The sequence below is a fragment of the Equus asinus genome, chromosome 2 (genome assembly GCF_041296235.1).
Source record: "Equus asinus isolate D_3611 breed Donkey chromosome 2, EquAss-T2T_v2, whole genome shotgun sequence".
Lineage (NCBI taxonomy): Eukaryota > Metazoa > Chordata > Mammalia > Perissodactyla > Equidae > Equus > Equus asinus.
The window spans coordinates 143,612,241-143,633,575 of record NC_091791.1 but is presented as its reverse complement, the minus strand read 5'-3'; the positions used below and the strand labels follow the sequence as shown (position 1 = coordinate 143,633,575).

General features: G+C 35.5%; 1 protein-coding gene across 1 annotated transcript in view; it reads left to right on the top strand.

Moving 5' to 3' along the window:
• The window catches only part of UNC13C (unc-13 homolog C), a 565,722-nt gene that overhangs the window by 261,980 nt on the left and 282,407 nt on the right, over positions 1-21,335 (top strand). Inside the window, 3 exon segments of the mRNA XM_070501335.1 lie at positions 5,531-5,700; positions 8,692-8,807; positions 10,773-10,936. Of these exon segments, the coding sequence (XP_070357436.1) occupies positions 5,531-5,700; positions 8,692-8,807; positions 10,773-10,936 (450 nt within the window).

Sequence of the window (21,335 nt, the reverse complement as noted above, 5' to 3'; positions counted from 1 at the left end):
AATGAAATGAATTCATCCTCTTCTTTCCATGATAGGTAATCCCAAAATTATATCCAGTTACTATATTTAGCTTGAAGTCCAGGATCTTTCGGTTGTCTCTCCATCAGCTCTACGTTTGGCTCTCTGTGATCCTCGGACCTGTGAATTAAAGACAAGTTATTTTCCTCCAATGTTACCAAGGTGTTATTGTGAAGAGAGAAAAAGATAGGATAACAGGATTTTAAAAGTCTTATTCAGTAAGAGGGAAAGTGAGAAATTCATGACTGTTGTTGGTACATAGCAAATATTGAGTCTTGCTGGACGGGTACACTCAGGGCTTCTTGATCCTAGCAACAGAAGTAGTTACTTGGCTAGCCAATCTGGCAGGCCCTGGGAGTTCTTTCTGGGTGAATTCCTTTTATCCATTTCCTCCAAGTTCTTGATTCTACATCAGGGGAGACCTTCCTTACCCAATTTGTTGATGTCTACAAATCTAGGCAGCTACTGCATAAAGTGAAAATAAATGAAACAGGGGTCTAAAAATAATTGAAAGGCATTACATATGTACAATAACTGTAAATTGGGATCATCTCAAGAAATCCTGACGTATGATCTTCCTAGTTAGGAAGAGACTCTACTTGGAGCCCACTTCCGATTGCCGTCACTTCCAGGACCCAGAAACCACATTAAGTATAGCTGTAGCCAGCCTGAGTCACATTTTCCAATACTGTTTCCTGAAAAATTTACCAGGCTTCCTGAAGATGGGTTTCAAGACAATTTTAAGAGTAACCACATAAGCCTGGAAATTTTAACTCTTTCCTATTGGTTCCTTTGTTCTGATCAACTTTTCTCCCTTAACCTAAGGGCTGCTGCCTCAGCCCCAGAAAAATAGCACACCAGGGTGAGAATGCAACACCATTAATCTAATCCTTCCCACTAAATTCCCCTTCATTGTCACTCAGAAACTTCCTAAAGGAAAGGATTTGAAAAGCCCTGGGGTAGCAATTTTATCTCTTTTTGAAGTTGCACTTAGAAACCTCTGCTTGTGTAGGAACATTTTAGTATACGGAAGCAGCTGGCTTTTCTCAACCATGCAGGGTTCCAAATTATTCTCACCCAATTTATACTGCAGGACACAGGCAGAGTGAGCCTTTTTTGGCATAGGTGTGCTCCCTTGCATCTCTGCTTATAGATTGTCTAGCTCTAGTTTGAATGCATCTCTACTGTAGTACATTTATGAGAGCAGTAAAAGTTAATAAGTATATGCCAATATTCTGAATTTTATTCCTACCATTCACACTAATAAAAAAGCTTCAATCGGCATGTAGTTGGAGTTCCAAGGCATAGCAAGCAACAGTTTGACCAGCTGTTTTGCTATTGCATTTCAAAATGCATCCGCTTTCCAGCCTGTGGCAATTAAATCTTTGCTGTCTGCCCCCATCATCTCCTCTACAGAGTCAATTCTACATTTTAAGTTCTGTTATTGGAGCTCCCTTCATTGTTTAAAAATTACTACATAAGTTACTATTTAGCTAAACAGTCTGTAAGCAGAGACGCAAGGGAGAACAGCTATGCCAAAAGAAACTCACTCTGCTTGTGTCCGGCAATATAAATTGACTGAGAATGTCATAATTTGGAACCCTGCATGGTTGAGAAAAGCCAGCTGCTTCTGTATACAAAAATGTACCTATACAAGTACAAACTACTCTTTTCCATGAATCTAAAATTATTATGAATTTTAAAGTTTACTTAATTAAAACATGAAAAAAACAGAATCAATGAGAAACGCAGAGATTCAAATTCCCTTCAGCAAAATCGCTAGTATATCCATAGGGCGCATAATCGATTATTTATATTTTGTCCTGAATCCATTAATATCACATACATTTTATTTAGACATTAAAACCAGAAAGAGTTTGGTTGGTTGAATTATCTAACTTCACTAAGCCTCAATTGTGTCTGCACGTTAGTAGGTATTCAATAAATAGCTGCTCAATGGGTGACTGAATGAATAGATGGATATATGGATGAGGGCATAGTGAACTCTTGATATCATAATAAAAATAAAAAATGCAAAACAAATTAATGAAGAAAATAATGGAAATGTAAGCAGTCGTTTGGAAGGTACAAAATAAAAAAGAGCTATTTCCAATAGAAATTTGGACAAAAAGATACTATTGTCTTTCTGCTTTATCTATAATAAACACACACAAACACACAGAAGGGATAGGTGTACGTAAACAATTATGAATTATGTGCAAACAAGGAGAGGTTATAATGTATGTACATGTATGTATGTGTGTATGTATATATGCGTGTACATATATATCCATACATGCATACTTATGTCATTACTGTTTTATGTGAATTACTATTTGTGTGTGTATGTAACTAGCTAAAAATCTTTACCTTAAATTTATAACAAACACTAGAGCTTCAAAAATTCTTGAAAATGAGATGGGATACTTTTGTCTTCCTAAAGAATAGATGCTAGAAATATTTACCAGTCTTTATTCCGATCTTTATTATCTCTAGCTTGCTATTTATTGCACCTGTTTTTTTGCAGGGAAGAAATATATTAGATCTCTGTCTCCTAGGACTTACATGAACTCTGGTGATTTATTTTATCAAAAGGTGACAAGAAAGGATTTCTTTCTGCTTTTGTAATGCTGTGTGTTTTAAGTTTATGGCAAAGATATTTTTCCTGATACTCTTAAGTTTTCTTTCACTTTTCTAAGATAAAGATGAGGCAAATGGGCTGGTAGGTGGATTTTTGTTTCTCTGTTGACTTTTTGTTTTTGATAGGAAAGAAATTAAAATTTTAGTCATTTTAAATATAAATTTTTGGTAAATTGCCAAAGATTTCAGTATGTAAATATCTTTGCTACCATTATTTCAGGTTGTGTTTAGCTATCAAAATTGTAGAACTTCTTTGGGAAATACACTATTTCTAAGAATGATAAAATTATTTATCCTTCAAATATGATAAAGGGGATTTTATTTTGACACAACTTTGCAGATTTTCTTTAATGAATAGTTTTTGAGTGTCAGACATCTGCTAGAAACTAAGTCAAGAATAGATATATTAACAAACATAGGTTCTAAGTTCAAAAAGAACTATACGATAATGATAGTATAATAATAATGACTAATAAATCAAACACTATGTATCTGTCACTGTCCTAACTACTGTAAGACATTATTTCACTTATTTTCCATAAATATTTTCTAAGACAGGTATCATTACCTGCATTTTATAGATAAAGAAACTGAGATTCTGGGGCTGGTCCCATGGTGTGGTGGTTAAGTTTGGCATGTTCCATTCAGCAGCCTGAGTTCATGGGTTTGGATCCCAGGCATGGACTAACAACACTCATCAGCCATGCTGTGGTGGCAACCCACATAAAAGTGGAGGAAGATTGACACAGATGTTAGCTCAGGGCTAGTGTTCCTCAAGCAAAAAAAAGAGGAAGATTGGCAATAGATCTTAGCTCAGGGCTAATCTTTCTCAGCAAAAAAAAAAAAAAAAAGGAAACTGAGACTCATAGAGGTTAAGTCAGGTAGAAGTAGTTAGTAGTTCTCCACCTTATCAGATCCAATGACCCTTTTTATATAAAATAATTTATGATGACTTTTTAGTGCTGAAACAAAATAATACATAATTTGAAATATTATAATAATTTCAAGTAATCAGTACAATGTTCCAAGTATTACATAAAGGAGAAACAAAAGTATTTTGATATGTAAGAATCAGATGCCACTACCCTAGAATACATAATTTAGTAGACACATATTTTCATCTATTGGTAGAATTAGCATGTATGTGACCATCTCAACTGCAGACTGATACAGATACTTTGATTCAAATACTTTGTGTGGTTTTGACATTGGTAATGTAATTTCTTGAAATGGAAAACAGCCTTTGGTAAAGTTCTAAACAGAAACAACCACAAAAATCCTCCTTTGGTTAGTGCTTTACATTCTAGTTGTTTTCCGGGAAATTTTAGTATCTAGAAAAACATGCAAAAGAGTTGGTGTTTTTATGTAAAAGACTTAAGTCCCAAGCTGAGCTAATCATCAATGGGTTTTGAGTCTTCATGAATACCTTTGGGTCATTTCAAATTATGCAGATTGTCCTGTAGATGGTAGGGTGTCTAAATCCCTGGCCTAGACCGCTGAATGTTGACAGTGCCCCTTAATGTTTGTAGCAACCAAAAATATCTTAGAAATTGCCAAAATGCTGTATTGAAAACTCTTGCATTATGTAGAAATAGTGGAGCTAAAATTTGCACGTTGGCATGCCAGACTCCAAATCTTATTCTTAAGTGTGCTATATTATCTTGCCTCATAGGTTAATGGGAGAGATTGTATACTGTCCAGAATTCTTAGATAAATTTTGTACCATAAGCCTATTTGGCAATCTGGTGAAGACTATGGAATCTTTTTCAAAACTATATATTTTTTAAATCCCTAAAATAAAATACATAGAATTGAAAAGAAATAATTGTTTTGAAAAATAGTTTTAGTGCAGTAAGGATAGTTATAAATAATTCAAGTTTCATAACACTTGTAAAGTTATATGTAGGTATCTGTGGTTTTATTGGTGATAAAATCTTCCAGGTACTGACAATAATGCTGTGGTTTGTTGCCTGTGTTCATAATTGAAGGAAAATAAAGATGATGTTGTTTTATTATTTTTTTAATCCAAGTTTGGTGGTGCTCAGAACTCATCCACTGACGCCAGGTTGAAGACCCCTGTGCTAGAGTGAATGCACATCCAGAGTAAATTGGGAGGCCAGAGTTGATCATCCTAACTGTTATATAGCTGCAAAAAAGTTACATAGAGCAGGTGACTAGCTGATTCTTAAAGGATGATGAGTTAGCAGGCAGAGAAGCATAGGAAGGAGAATACACAAAAGCCACAGGGTCAGGAAAGCCGATAATATGTGTGGGCAATACTAAGTAGTTTGCTTCAACAAGAAGGGGTGGAGGAAACCTGGAAATAAGGGATGGATTAAAATGCATGGTTTACTCTTAAAAACAAAAGGATTTTGCTCTAATTTTACTTGATTTAACAATACCCGATGTGCTTACTGGGATTTTTAGTTTATCAAGTACTTGCACATAACTATATTGTCATTTTATGCTCTGTGACATCCACTTTGTCAACACCCAATGTAATAAAATTAGCTTTATATTTATGGTGCAGAATTTTCTGAGCATGGATATTGTGTTCTAGATAACTGTTGCAAATAGAAAATATGTCATAAACACCCCAAATAAATATTTTTGACCCATATTTGATTATACCTAGTTCAGTTAAAGGAAATAGGAGGGAATAGGATAGGATTTCCCCTTATTAACATTATTTAACTAATGCATCATTTCTTTAATGTCTCTGATACCTGCAAGATAGATGGAATGGGTCAGTGGGAAATCTCATTTATTATGTAATATACTATGCCTTTCTAGATTTAAAATAAGTTGCTAACATCAAATGCCATTTAGAGCAGTTAGAAATGGTTGTTAACTTAACCACATTTCTTTTCAGTGAGTGCCATAACTCCACAGATCGAATCAAAGTCAGAGTCTGGGATGAAGATGATGACATTAAATCCAGAGTCAAGCAACATTTCAAAAAGGAGTCAGATGATTTTCTGGGACAAACAATTGTAGAAGTCAGGACCCTGAGTGGAGAAATGGATGTCTGGTACAACTTAGGTGATTATTTTTATACATACTTGAAAAAAAGTTAAATAAAATTCCAGAATACCTGTGGTATGTATTATATTCCGATATAAGTAAAAATAACCAATGTCTTTCTGGAACGTTCTGTTCGACTTTAGGCTGTTCAGTTTCATTAGAAACTAAAGGTGATAATTATTTATTCAAACTCAGTATTATTGAAAGATGTTGGTAAATTAGTGATGAAAAGACAAAATCCTTTCAGAGAATCAACTAGGTGTCTTCTGGGAGAAAAATATTCCATTATTAATTTTTAATTCATAAAATATTCCTTCAAAACCTTTTGCCAAATGTATAAGAAACAAATAATCAATCTATGACCTAATACTGTTTGAGTTGTTTCTTTTTGGTCTCTTAATGAAATTTTGGCAATAAAGGAAAAGTATATTTTGAATATCTTTTAAGTGATGATATAAAAGTAGGCTTTGGTTGGCAAAGCCAAGTAAATATGTGGATTTATGCTTACTCTGATGATGAAGATATTTAGAGTATGCTTAATTGGCATGATTTTTTAAATGAAATTTTATTTTGGAGCCAAGAATTAAATAAACATGTCTTAATTTGAGTTTTACTAGACTTAAATAATAACCAATATTCAGTGCTGATTTAATAATTGTAAAAAATATATGGATCCCCTCAGTCTCTGTAAAAGACATGATCTAAGATTTCTTAATCATATCCTCTGAAGTGTTTTAATTAAATTTTTAAGGGCTGGTTGTGAATCAAAGAAGTGTTCACACAGTCCAAGAATTACAAAGAATTTCCATTTAAGATACCAATATATTTAAGCAAATTAAAGAGTGCTTTTAGCTTTGGAAAAATCTACATACTTCAAGTAATGTAATATTTGACAAAGAAAGGGAAAGACTCACATAGAATTAATGAAACTCTAAATAATATAATAATTTAAAGATAGAAAGATATATTACTCATCATCCAGATGATACTAAGAACTCAGTATCAAAAAATATTTTAAAGAAGGGCCCAGCCAGGTGGCTTAGTGGTTAAAGTTCCACACACTCCGCCAGCAGCCTGAGTTCACCAGTTTGGATCCCAAGTGCCGACCTACTTTACTCACCAGTCATGGACAAAAATATAGAGGAGGATTGGCACAAATGTTAACTCAGGGCGAGTTTTCCTAAGCAAAAAAAAAAATATATATGTATATATATGTATATATATATACATATATTAAAGAAATCTTTTAAAAAAATTGCTGCTCCTACATTATTGGCATACAATTTTTACCTCTGTTATAACGATCATCCTCCTGTATCTTGTTTATACTATTAAATAACTTTATTTATGAAAACACAGAGGCTAGGCAAAGGTAAACTTTAGGCCATTAACTCTGTGTCATACTCCCAAACTGTGTTTTAATTAAAGTGGCTTACCTATATGTGGACTTTTTTTCTACAGTAAGTTAGCGTGTCCTTGAATTGAAGCAGTTGGAATTCAAAACAGAAATTCTTGAACTTGTTCTTTTGAAAAAATGTACATGGGTATACTCAGTTTGCCAAGGAACTTGAATGTACTATCACTAAAATCAACTATCCAGCTCTCAAGCTGAAACCGTCCTTCAGTTTATGGAGAGGAAAATATGATGCCATGTGACATGGAAGCCTTTGCCTGTTCACCCTCAGTTTGTAGTTTTGTGTGCTCATTGCCGAAGTTTAATCTTTTAAATGAGAGAGAGAAGGAGAAGGAGGATGGGTTTTAGCTTTGTGTAAAATCCCTCAGTGGGTTCAATCCACGTTAAGTACCATATGTTCGTTCTGTGTGCAACATTCCTACTTCCTCATCATTTAGAATGCATTCCACCATCCACGGGTCTTGGCCCAAAGCCCTGGGCCTCCAAGCAGAGACTGTGTCCCATGGATCCATTGGGATGATAGTTAAAATTAAAGAACCAGCAATTCTCTCCTGGAGCTCTGGAAAGAGGGCTGTGACAAAAAGATCCCAGGACTTGCATTTCTCTTGGCCCCAGCAGAGAACTTTAATATTTGTTGAGAATCAACTATCTTTTAGCCAGTAGAAGAAACTCTCATGATCCTGGCACTCCTAAGGGAAGAATCTTGGCAACACAATAAGTGTTAATATTAACAATGAAAAGTCAGCAGACATTCTACAAGAAGAAAGTAGACGTTACAATTTAGCTTTATCTTATACTGCTAAAAATACAGTTATACTTACAAAGAGGGTCAATTAAAGAATTCTTCACCACTGACTTTGTGTCACTCTACCTGTTTATATTTCACTTGTGAAATGGGTCAGCTTTCCTCTTTATGTTTTATCTGTTAAGTGGGTGTCAAAAGTAGGTCCCCTCCCTACATTCACACTCTAGGAATTTTGTGACTATGCCTTTATTTCTCTCAAATCAGTTCATGTTGGACACATGTGCATGCATACACACACATTATTTGACTAAACTGACTACATATTGGTTCCATTCAAATAAACAGTTAATCCAACCCTCATAAGTAAAAACAGACTGTGACTGTCGGTCTTTATGAATCACTGACAGAGAAATCTATTAACAGACTTTTTTGTTAGCCAGAGCTTTGACTCATCTTTTCAAGCACCGAAAGAGAAATGGAAGCTTTTAGATAAAATATTTTCCTGGTTAATTTTAGCTTTAAGTTATTTTGCTTTTAATTGCCCAAATAATAATTTAACTTCATTGTATGAACTGATTAAGTACACAGACATTTACCTCAGAATGGCAGGATCTTCTGATTAAGCTTTTCTATTTGAAGTATCTATAATGCAGTTTGGCAAACACAGTGACACAACAGGCACATTATTTTAAATTATATTTAGCAGAATCATTATGGTTAGGTAATAATCAAACCTGATCTGGAAAAATGGCTTTTAGCAACGTAAGCCTCTTTTTAAGCTTTTGAGAACTCGTGTGAGGAATATAGCATTGTCAGAAATGACTGACCAATTACGTTTTTGCCTCATCAGAGAAACGGACAGATAAGTCAGCTGTATCTGGGGCCATTCGATTGAAAATCAATGTGGAAATAAAAGGAGAGGAGAAAGTTGCTCCATATCATATACAATATACATGTTTACATGAGGTAAGTAAATTGAATTGTATTAATAATAAAATCTAGAAAAGAAGTTGGTCTTGATTATGGATCATACAACAAAATATTTGGTTTAAAAATATAATTGAATTAAGTTTGTGGAGTTGTTCCTGGAGTTCTTACTCTATACCAAAGCAGGTGATGTGCTAGGCTATCACACAGCCTGTGTATTGCCCCCTGAAGAGAGAGTGGGTGTCCTCTAAGGAGAGTTTAGAACAAGCTCATGAGGCAGGTGTTAATAAACAAGTTAATAAGATGATAATGAATAAGTAAACCAAATTAAATTACCATTCTTCCAAGGAGGAAGAAGAATGTTAAAAAGCATTCATTGAAGAAATAAGTCACGACAGATACTTCCGAAGCATTACACATATAGGACTTTAGTAATGTAGGAGAGGATGCAAATCATGATTGTTTTTGAGAACTCTGAATTAATGTTCAGATTTTATTGAAGATTCAATTAGGAGTATTGCTTATAACTAGAAATAAAAAATATTGATGCTGTATTAATGGCTTTTGGAAGCCAATATAATAAGCAGTATTTTTTCCTTCCTTTTTCTGCATACAACAAAGGGCTTCATTCGTAATGAACCCTCCTCCATTGTAACTACCCTTTCCACAAACTTATCTGGATAAGGAGAATATCAGAAGTAGTTACCCACCCCTGGACACTAGAGACTATACTCACCCAAAAGGTAGGGCTGACGTAGAGAGAGGTAGAGACCACCCAATTTGAATCTAAAGGGCAAATTCATCCGTTCTTTTTTGTGCGTCAGTGTAGATGCACAGACAAATAATCTTGAACTGCCATTGGATGCTTTGCATCTCAGAGCTTAGTTAGAGGTGTTGCCAGAGCTTTTCTCTGATGCAAATGACACTTGTCCCATGTATTGAAAAATATAAGGTAAACCTGAGGAATGTGTCTTTCCCCATGTTCAAAGGGGTAAAGAGAAAGTACCTTCCTAAGACACAAAAAGATAGTTGAGAGAATCTTTCCTCTTTGCGTATTATTTTTTCTAAATATATCTATGAAAATTTATATGTGTAATTATTTGCACCTTTGTTTTGTTAAAGAAGGAATGAGGACCAGTATTTAAGTCATTTACACGTTGCACAGTAATTAGATATAAGACCTAGGCCTAATTTCCTGACTACCTTAATTCCTTAACTTCCTGGCCAGTGATATCATTCCTTCCAGAAAGGGGTTCCATTTTCAGATCAATAAAAGGAAATCTCTTGAATTGGCAGGATAAGGAGGCAACTCTAGCCTTAAAGTGTGGGCACAGAAGATTTGGGATCAGAGGAACAGCATTATGCTTTGCTTTTCAGAGTATTTTCTGCTGGTCCAAGAATCAAAAGGAAGTAAAATCCAAGAAAAGTTCCTTCAGTGACCCAGAATGCATCTATACAGCAGTTTCTAAACTTGTTAGGAGCAAAAACGAATTGGGCACAGTGATCTTTTTGATTGTAAAATTTACAAGCGTTCATTTTCAACCTCAGTTCACTGACCTGACTCCTCCCATTTTTGCAGCCAAAGCCCTTTAGTATCATTTATATGCCTAGATTCTGTATTAACACAGCTGTAAGCACATTATTCATCCAGGGCTCTATAATTTACTCAGAGCCCATAAATGCAAAATATGTTCTAGCATGTAGAAATGTTTATATGCAAAACCTTTTACTTCCTTCTAAAATGATTTGGTATGTATGAAACATTTGAATCATTGATTCTGTACAGACCCAGGCAGAAATAAACCCAGAATTTGCATAAAGGTGAGGTGAGTTAGAATGAAAATCCATGATATTCCTATTGCTCACAGAGGCTGATGAAACATTAGATGCAGATGAAACATTAGATGCAATTACAATGCAAGTATAATTTACTGAAAATTACAGTTAAATATTTCTGGCCTATTCTGAGGAATTACTGAACAATTGAAAACCGCTTACTTTTAGAATCTGTTCCATTACTTGACTGAAGTGAAATCTAATGGTGGAGTGAAAATCCCAGAGGTCAAAGGGGATGAAGCCTGGAAAGTTTTCTTTGATGATGCTTCTCAAGAAATAGTTGATGAATTTGCCATGCGTTATGGGATTGAGTCCATTTATCAAGCTATGACGTAAGTACTACAGAATATTTACGTGTTCAAAAATCTCTGTTGAAATCTGAAAAAAAGAAAAACCTAAGAGGAGCATCCAACTTTCTTCTTCTAATTCAAATGAAATTTTGATTAAAAAGACACTTTCATTTTAATGTGCTGGTTTGATGCTGGCTGCCCTCTCTCTTACAGCTATAAAATATTAAGGAATTGGTAATTTACTGCCACTATTTTTCCAACCCTTATTCTGTTCCCAAAGTGTAGTCCCTTGACTAGCAGCATTAGCAGCATCTAGAAACTTAGACATGCAAATTTTCCACCCTACCCCACATCTACCAAATCAGAAACCCTGAAGAGGGGGTCCAGAGATCTGTGTTTTAACAAGCCCTACAGCAATCCTCATACACTCTAAAGTTGGAGAACCAATGCTTTATTTGATATCTGAGGAAACTAAAGTCTGATAATTGATGTGCATTGTCCAAGGTTACAAAGCCTGTTAGTGCCAGAGACACATCTAGAGCCATTACGGTATCTTGACCCTAACGTTAGACTATATCCTTCCTTCCTATGTTTGTATCAGTGTTGCTAATTCAGTAAAACCAAGACTTACTGAGCACTCATAGAACTCGACACTACGGTAAATGTGATACTGCAGAAGTGACCCAGACAGACACATAATCCTTACTGAGGAGTTTCAGTGAGAATTTAGAATTGAGTTATTACTTGCCCATAGTTAACCTTTGGAAACCTGGTCTACATCGTAAGTGCATTTTGTTAAGATATGTACCATATATAATATATAAACTACTTATGTACATATAAGAGAGGACTGTTCTTGCATTCTAACGATCAGATCATATTTTCGTGTGAACCGAATAGATGCTGCCCGAGATCAATCATTTTCAGCCATCCTAATAATGAATGTGGATTGGATCAAAATCATTGCTCTTCTTCAAAGTTTGCTGTTCACAGCATTCAATCACCAGTCATAATTCTTGAACAGCTTCTGTAAGAATAATTTTTTAAAAAATTTCTGATAGAGAAAGTATGTGTGCTTTTTCAGTTTACAGTGTCCTAAGGCTAAATAATAAAGACATAGATTCTTAGCCAGGAAAAGTAACTTACAGGTCACCCAAATGAACCTCCCTCCAAACCAGGAAACCCTGTTATTGCATCCCTGACTGGGGATCATCATCCCTCTGCTTGCTCACGTCCACTAACAGGGAGCTCACTCCTTTTGAGGCGACCTCTTGTGTAATTGGGCAGCCATTATGGAGTCTGTGAGTTTGCCATATAGTCTGCCCATGTCGACGGCTATAAGAATTCAGAACATTTGGTATAAAATTTGAGCGCAATTGAAACGTAATTATGATTAACAGTCTAAAGTAAACGAACAGTTCTGCCAAAAGAGAGCTATGTTTAAAAAAAAAAAAAACCCTGCTTCTGGAAAGAATCCCAGTAAAAGAAAGGATCAAGTTAAATTTATTCCAAAATATCTCTGTGAGCTGATGTCAGATTTCTTCATTTCCGTGTTTCTTATATTCTGAGAAGCACAATCACATTAATATAGAAAAATGGTAAATGAAGTTTGAAAGAGGAGAACCAGGGCTGGCCCGGTGGTGCAGCGGTTAAGTTCACACATTCTGCTTCTTGGGGGCCTGGCGTTTGCCGGTTTGGACCCCGGGTGCGGACATGGCACTGCTTGGCAAGCCATGCTGTGGTAGGCGTCCCACATATAAAGTGGAGGAAGATGGACATAGATGTTAGCTAAGAGCCAGTCTTCCTCAGCAAAAAGGGGAGGATTGGCAGCAGTTAGCTCAGGGCTAATCTTCCTCAAAAAATAAAAATAGAAGAGGAGAATCACCCCTCTTTCATTTTATCACTTTTATCACTTTATACCTTTTAACTTAAATAAACAATTACAATAAAAAACTATTTTTAGTTACTTGTTTGGTATCAAGTGACCTGCAGATGAATGGGATCCTCTCCTATTTGTAAGATTCAGTTTTGACAAAGCCCCTGCTCACACTGGAGTAAAGCAGCGAGTCGGCAAAGAGTTTTTCCTGCAAAGGGCCAGAGAGTAAATATTTTCAGCTTTGTGAATCCTACAGTCTCTGTCACAACTGCCCAGCTCCGCCCTCCTCATGCAAAAGCAGCCATAGATATTAAGTAAACAAATGGGTATGGCCATGTTCTGATAGAACTTTGTTTTAAAAACGAAAATTACAGGCTTAGATTGCCAGCTGCTGGGCTAAAGAGTGAGGGCAAGGCAGTAGGCAGGCAGAAAAATAATGCCTTCTTTTTTTTGTGATACACCGACAAATGCACTTTGATGATAACAAAATGTGGTAGATTATATCTACTTCTGATTATACATTTGATTTGATACTGATATTTTTACTTATTAAATGTTTCTTTTAGCACTGAGTACTGACCAAGATGGCCTTAACATTTCCCTCAGCTGGACAGAACTTTAAATAGGCTTCTTTCTGCCTCTAGGCCACTCACCTCCCTCTCACCTTGGCTTTAACAGAATCCAGAAAGCCTAACTCCAGAGGCCCCGACCTCCCTTTCCTTAGAGCATTGACTTCAGAAAACTTGTAATTTTAAATTCTTTCTGTGCTCCTTTGAGATATAAACTCTTTGAAAACCGCTTAGCAGTTTTACAATCCAGAACGAGATTTCTGAAGGACCTGGGAGCCATCCTTTTCACATGTAATCATCAAGAAAGATAGGTCCCTATCTCCCACTCTCTGTAGGAGGGCAGGTGCCTTGTTCCAAGTTGTAATTCCACCTCCTGTCCTGAAGATAAGAGAAAAGTTTATTTTTCTTTTGAGTAAGGCAAACTGGCAAACGCTGGGGACTAGGATTTCCCCGACTCCAGCTCTTAGAAACTCTCCCCTCCATCCCTCCTCAGCTCTTAAAAACTTTCCCATCTTTTATTTCAGTGGAGTTGAGTTCAGACTGAGTTCTGTTTTCTCTTCTCTATTGCACAGCCTTGAATACAATTTTTCTTGCCTATTTAACTATATCCAGTCCAATTTTTGCTTTGACAGTACAAAAATTACCATCTCACCAGGATAAAAATAAAATTTCTGATGTTTGACAATCTGATAACTCCTAGAAAAACTAACTACCAATGCAAATCTGATATTGCCATTTACTACTCATTGATCATTAATTGTTGAAAATTAGTTACTTTTATAGAAGAATACACACACATCCATTTTATATCAGTTAATATTATGATTACATGTATAGTCACATTTAAGAGAGATGATAGAATGGAGTCACTTGGAGGGGCACTTGAATTCTATTCAAAGATTTACAAATTGAAATCTTGAATTGAGGTGTCATGTATTTTATTACTGCTTTATAAGAAGTTCTGGGTGCATGATAGAAACTCAGTATGTATTTGTAATTGAATAAATCAGAAGCAGAAGTTGTTTGTCAGAAATATGTTTATTCTCAAGTTCTCCTGATACATCTCTTCATGTCAAAAGTTTTCAGTTGCCAAAAGCGAGCAAAGTAAAACCGAAAAGTTTAATTAAGCCAGTGTATATTTTACCATTTATGTTGCATTTAAGAGTTTTAGAGCATACTGTATTGATTGATCATTTCTAATAATTTGGGGAAGTTTCAGAGTACTGACATTCTTCTGTCAGGTGTTGAAATATAACTTTCAGAGATGCTTTTGGCCATATTTTCTAAAAGATACTTTGGCAACTGAACTGAAACTTAAGTCCTAACCTATTGTTGGCCAATGAATAACTCAACTAAAAAGAGAAAAAGAGGGTTTACAAATAAGCAACCGTATCTTTTAATTTAAACTGGTTGCTTATTGAATCAGTATTTTTCTGTTATTTCTAAACTTGCTTTAGGGGACCAAAAAATGTAACCAGAAAACCAACAAATGAATAACAACAAAACGTAGAACGAGACATGTCAAACTTATTTCAGAAGTATGTCCTCTTAATTTTTAAAAACACAAAATTGAGGAACTCAGCTTCAAGGAAGAAACAAATGTCCTGTCTGTGTAGAAAGACCACTCACGAATTTGAGAAAGGACAAAGCTGCTTAATTCTTGTGGACTTTATTAGACACCGTTTGATCAGAAAAAGAAATCAAATCACAGTTTCTTTTGATATTTAAACTCCCTTTATGCTTAGCCAAACCCCTAGGTAACTTCGTAATCTTCCTCTTTTAACAGAGATTGCTTGGTTTCTTTTAAGATACTCCCATTTCTTTGAAGACGGATTTAGAGCAGAAATAAATAAAGGGGAAGTGTGTATTAAGTCAGAGAGTCTGGTTTTACATTATTAAACTTCCCTCTTGTGTATTTCTCGTCATAAGAAGGAGGCTGAATCTATTTTGCTGGTAAATAACCTGAACATTAATACTGAAATTCCCAGTCCTCTAGGGTACCTCCTGCTTACAGGAAATGCTCTCTTCTTTTACCATGGAACATTTTCTATGAAGGCACAATTTATTAGTGCTATTTGTTGTATAAAAATGTATCCTTTGTTTTGGAGCATTCATGAAAAGAAGGAAATAGATTATAGTTTTCCTATTCGGACAAGAGATTGATCAATGACCTGGAGGATTTGTTCCCACATGGTAAATACAACCATCCATCAAAAATAAAAGCAATTTTCCAATTTATGACAGTAAGAATGAGAGTCTGTTCCGTTTTTCAAAGGAGCATGGTATTCCACATATTTAACATCTTGAAGTCAGGCATAGAACCTGTTTCCATCATGAAAATTTTGGGAGTCCTTGATGTTTTATATCTATCTATACAAACATATATGTTTTTAATAATATTCTGATAGACCCACTATTCACCCATGAACAGAAACAGAGAATTTCATGTCAAATTCACTGTTGAGAATTAAATCACTGGGGGCCAGCCCCGTGGCTGAGTTGTTAAGTTTGCACACTCCACTTCAGCAGCCCAGGGTTTTGTGAGTTTGGATCCTGGCGGGGGCCTAGCACCACTCATCAAGCCAGGCTGAGGTAGTGTCCCACATAGCAGAGCCAGAAGGACTTATGACTAGAATATACAACCATGTGCTAGGGTCAGTTTGGGGATAAGAAGAAAAAAAAAGAAAGAAAGAAAAGAAGACTGGCAACAGATGTTAGCTCAGGTGCCAATCTTAAAAAAAAACACAACTTTTATTAAAAAAAAGAATGAAATTGTCCTCTGGAGTTGATTTCTATCCATCAAATACATACATTTTAACTAAGTATTTAGTGAGCCTTTCATTTATTATAAAATGAAGCCCAAGATGTCTCACAAAATCTGAGATTGTTAGACTGTAGTCATGCATCTGTAATATCAATTAAGAGAAAATCATTAGGTTATTGTTTTTTACCTTGATGTACTTAACAAACAACCTGTACTTGGGCACTGGCCATCTAAATCTAATTTATATTTGAATCAGAACTGTTGAGATACAATTTACATTAAAGCCGTTTGTCTATTTTAGCTGCTTGAGCCATGAGTCTGCTTTCTAAGGAGGGTGTTGTTTAAGTGAATCATTCATTCCCTTAAGAAATATTTATTAAGTGCCTATCATCTTGAGTGCTGAGATACATCAGCAAACAAGAAGTCAAGGTCCAGTCTCTCACGGAGCCCACATTCCAGAAGATGCAATTCATTTATTCGAGAGACACTTTCTGAGTATCTAAGGATGGAGATTTATACAGGGCAATGGGGATATAGCAATAAAAGATAGGTCTTGCCCCTAGTGAGCTCCTAATCTAGGGGGAAGAGGAAGAAGAAATTGAATAATAACAAGACAATATAATGGAGGTATGTGTGGGTGCTATAGGAGCATAGACATGGAGGGACCAAATCCAGGGACCAAATCCAGATGAGGAGAGGTGTCAGAGAAAGCTGATGGACAGCCTGAGGGTCCCATCCTTACTTGCTCTTCAACGTCCATCATTCCTCTAAAGCCTATGCATTTCATTGCTTTCCTGTCTCACACGACTGCCCTCATATCCAAACTTCCCTAATTGAGCTTGAGCAATCCATAGCATCTATGAAAAGCTGTGATGCTTTTGGCCAAAGGAGAAGTGATCCTCAAATGTTTGAGCCCCTCTTTAGTGACAAGGGTGAATAAAATATTTACTCATCACTGAAATGCACGCTAATCTGAATTTTGGGGAGCAAATGTGATAAATATTGTTTTAGTGTGTTTGTAACATCAGGAATACAGACAGTCTTTCGTCTTGTATTACTTCTCTGAAATCTCTTCTAAGGGTTCAAAACTCATTGTCTTCCTTTGGCTGCTTCTTTCCAATCACCCTGCTTTTACTTTCATTTGAAAATAATTGATTTTTAAATCTTTTGAATCAAAGGCATTTCCATCCCTTGAAAACCACAGATGGGTATGATTAGGGACAATTGTCCATGAAACAGTAGGTGAGTCAGATGATTCTTTTATATTTTTTCCATCACGATGCCTACCAAACAGTAGCAAGTGAGCTGAATCTAGATGTGTTAATTGAAATACACGTGGTTTCCCAATATTTTGCCAATAATATTTTGAGAATTAATGGTTGATAATATAGCAGTGCTTCAGCTGAAAACATGCCAGTAATGATCTCATTATTGGCAATTTAAGCATCATCTTTTTGGAGTTTGTTACTCTCATTTTTTCCCATGAAACTGAGACTTCACTAGTTAAGTTGGTTTGACACTAACTCCATTTTCTTGCAAAAGCAAGGTCAAGTGATTATAACATTATTAACCCATTGTTTTTAATCATGTCTTTGTGGGGAAATGTTAAGTATTCCCAGGGATTCAGTAGTAACTTTTGATCTATTTTATTCGAAGGTGTATTTTTCGAAGAGGTGGTTCCTGCAGGGAATACTCAGTCATTTTAAATTGCTAATTGTACTTTTAATCCTGTTTCCCCTCTCCCGCTTACAATAATATAAGTAGTATTGGAATTGCAGCCTTGAAAAGGAAATGGTTTTCAAGGAGATGGTTAGAAGTGAGAAAGTTTGCCTTGACACCACGCATAAAGAAAGGTCACGTAAACTCAGAAGCAGATGCTTGCCAAATTGGAGACCATGTAGAATCCTGTGAACTGGAAATTCTCAAAGAGCAAAAGCCAACTCTGGATGACTCCCTCGACCCCTGCTTTCTGGTCATCCCTGCTAACCAGGGGCTGCGATAGAATCAAATGTTGATGGTAGGAGTAAGTAATGTGTATGGCTGGGTACAACGTGTTATCTGTATTCAGAGATGCATAGCATGTGAAATCTTGTAAGGATTAGACCTTCTAATAGCCCTTTCATTTTACAAATGGAGAAAGTGAATCTAGGAATGATGAAGTTACTTTTCTAAGGTCACGGAACAGGACTGGAATTAGAATGAGTCATCTCTATGCCGTGGTACCTATAACTCTAAATTGGTCACCCAGAATCCCTCTATCCCTCCACTAGCCTACCTTCCAACATACAAAAAAAGCAATTTGCTAACCATTTCTTCAAGGTTTCCAAGAAGGATAGCCACTAACCCTGATTAATACTTGTCCTTTTTTGAAATTTGTCTTTTTTTTCCTTCTATCATCTAAGAAATGTGTACTTTAATGTATACGACTATCTTTATTATATTGACTGCCTAATTATTCACTATTTAGAGTTAAGAGTGAACGTGGAAAGGCAAGTTCAGTGTAGACTATTGTTTCGGTACCAAGAGGTACCATCTTTAACTTACCATGCTTCTAGTCACACTTTCTAGAAAAGGACAGGTATTTTTACCAACCAGGGAAAAGATTATACTCATCAGAGTGACCTACAAATCCTGTTTCTGAGTTTGTGTTTTATATTTTTCAAATTAGTATTAAATGCTTAAACTTTTAGTCTTGGCATTCCAACTGATTGTGTAACTCCTGATATGTTAATATAAGTTCTAAAAGGTGACAACTATTTTCCAAATATTGGGTCTTTAATTTTTATGTATATTGAGACATGTTCAACCTAATTCTGACCAAATTTAGAAGGATCATATTTATGACTTTGATCTATTTACCTTTCTCCTTTTACCAAACAATAAAAATTTTGTTACTTACAGTTTTAATCAGCTGACTGGAGAAACACCATAGAGTGCTAATTTGATATTGAAACTGATGCAAAATTCTAATGGGAAGAAAAGTAACATTAAGTGAAATATTGGGTTTTCTTGTTGTCCTCCTTTGATTTTCACATCTTTACCCTTCTCATCCCTATGTTTTGCAACCATTATGAGCCCAGATCATTCCATTAATATCTTTAAATTAACTCTTGATATATTTTATTTAGTGAAATCAAAATGGTCTCTATTTCATAGTAATTTTATAGTGGGTTTTTTTTTTTTGCATCTACTCATTAACCATAAATTAGTATGGTCAATGATAAATTTTGAAAGGAAAAATCATTTTATGGGTGATTTGTTTGACTTCTTCCACAAAAATCTTGTTTAATGATACTTTAAAGAATATTTATAGGTTCTACAGTTTTACATTATACACTTTAAAGTTTATAAAGTGTTTTTAGAAAAGAAAGATATAGAAAGAAATTTTTACTTTAGTTAATCAAACAAAATTTTTAAAAGGAGTTAGACTACTTTGCTTCTTATTAGTGCTAAAAGTCACGAAGACTTGTAAAATCAACAATAGGGCAGAAGTTGAATCAATAACATTTGAAATATGTATTTTCTGTATTTTTTTCTGATTAGGGTAATAAAACATGCTAATGTTAAATTATTTTTAAAATATAGAATATATTTTTTAAATAACAAAAATCTGTAGCTCCACCCAGAGATAACACTGTCATCATTTTAGTTAGTAGTATTTCCTATCAAGTTTTTGGTCCTTTTTGCTGTATGTATGCTTATGTGTGCATGCATGTGTGTATGTTGGATAATAATGTACAAAGATGTTTACAACCTACTTGTCTGACAAAATACAGGGTTCCTTTGAATCAGTATTTGTTGACCACATCGATGTTGTCAGTATTCACCTGCAGACTTTAAACTGTAAGGCAAGCCTCTAAAAACGTTCCACTCTTTGCCATGTCTTTATTCAAATACAGCTCTCTTTTAGACTGAGGGAAGATATTCACCTACTCTTATTGGTGGGTTCTCAAAGAGCTGGACTTTTTCCTGGATAATGTAAACAATCAGTGAATTCTTGTCTTGCTGAAGCAGATCATGAAAGATTATATATGTTCCCCAGGGTAGACTGTTCCCAGTATTCCTTCAGCCCTTTCTCGTTGCCCTATCGCACAAGCTATATTGCAATCTTAGGAGTTTTGTACTCTTTAATAGATATAGAGTGAAAAGGTTGAGGGGGAAAGAGACAGCTTTACTGCCTCAGGAAGCCATTACTGTGGAATAGGGGAGTGATTGACAGTCTTTCTGGCCAGTCGCTTAAGCCCCCAGATGTCTGATATAGGGGCATACAGTGTATGGTTCCTAGAAATATCCTACAATTTCCATTCTAGTCAGGTTAATATTTTAGAAGTTTAGACAGCAGTTGGTCACTGAATGTCTCTCAACTTAGCCAGCTGCCCTAAAGTTAGGCAAAGTCACTCCCTGATATTGGGAAATTTTTGATTGGAAACCCTAATTTCCAGCGCTGTTATAACTTTACATCCTTTTTTTGGTTTTCTTGGATATTTCCTTGGGAGTTTTTAGGGGTGAATCATGTGCAGCTAGCTACCGCCCATCATACCTTGAAATCATCTCAGTTAAATTTTAATCAGAAGGTAAAAGATTTCTGTCAGTTCTCTAAGATGAATGCATGCCTAATGCTCTGGAAAATTTGAAGTACTGCTCTCAGTACACCAATTATAAGCAGAATACTATTAACCTTCAAAGTTGTCATCATCATTATGGCATTAACTGCTAAACACTTCAACCAAATGTTCATAAAGCAATTGGATGTTTTGATAAACGGTCATACTCAAGGTAAACAAGCACATGTCCTGTACACTCTAACTCTACATAAATACCTTTGGCTCATATTGTTTCATTTGTTTTCATTAATAAATGCTTATTGCTCAACTCCTGTGTATAAGAATGCATTATGCTAGAGGCAGGCTGGATAAGATGATAACTAACCATGACCTAAACTCACTCTGGAAGAAACAGATACATACACAAGTAATACACCTCAGTGAAGAGAGAGGGAGGAGGATAAATTAAGAAAAGGTACACCCAAGTGATTAAGAGAGATGATTCTGAACTCACTTTGCCTGAATTCCAGTCCTTAATTACATTACTTGCTCCGCGACCTTAGAGAGAAAAAAACAGAAAAGGAAAGAAATTTTTTTTTTAAAGATTGGCACCTGAGCTGACATCTGTTGCCAATCTTTTTTTTTTTTCTTCTCCCCAAAATCCCCCAGTACATAGTTGTATATTCTA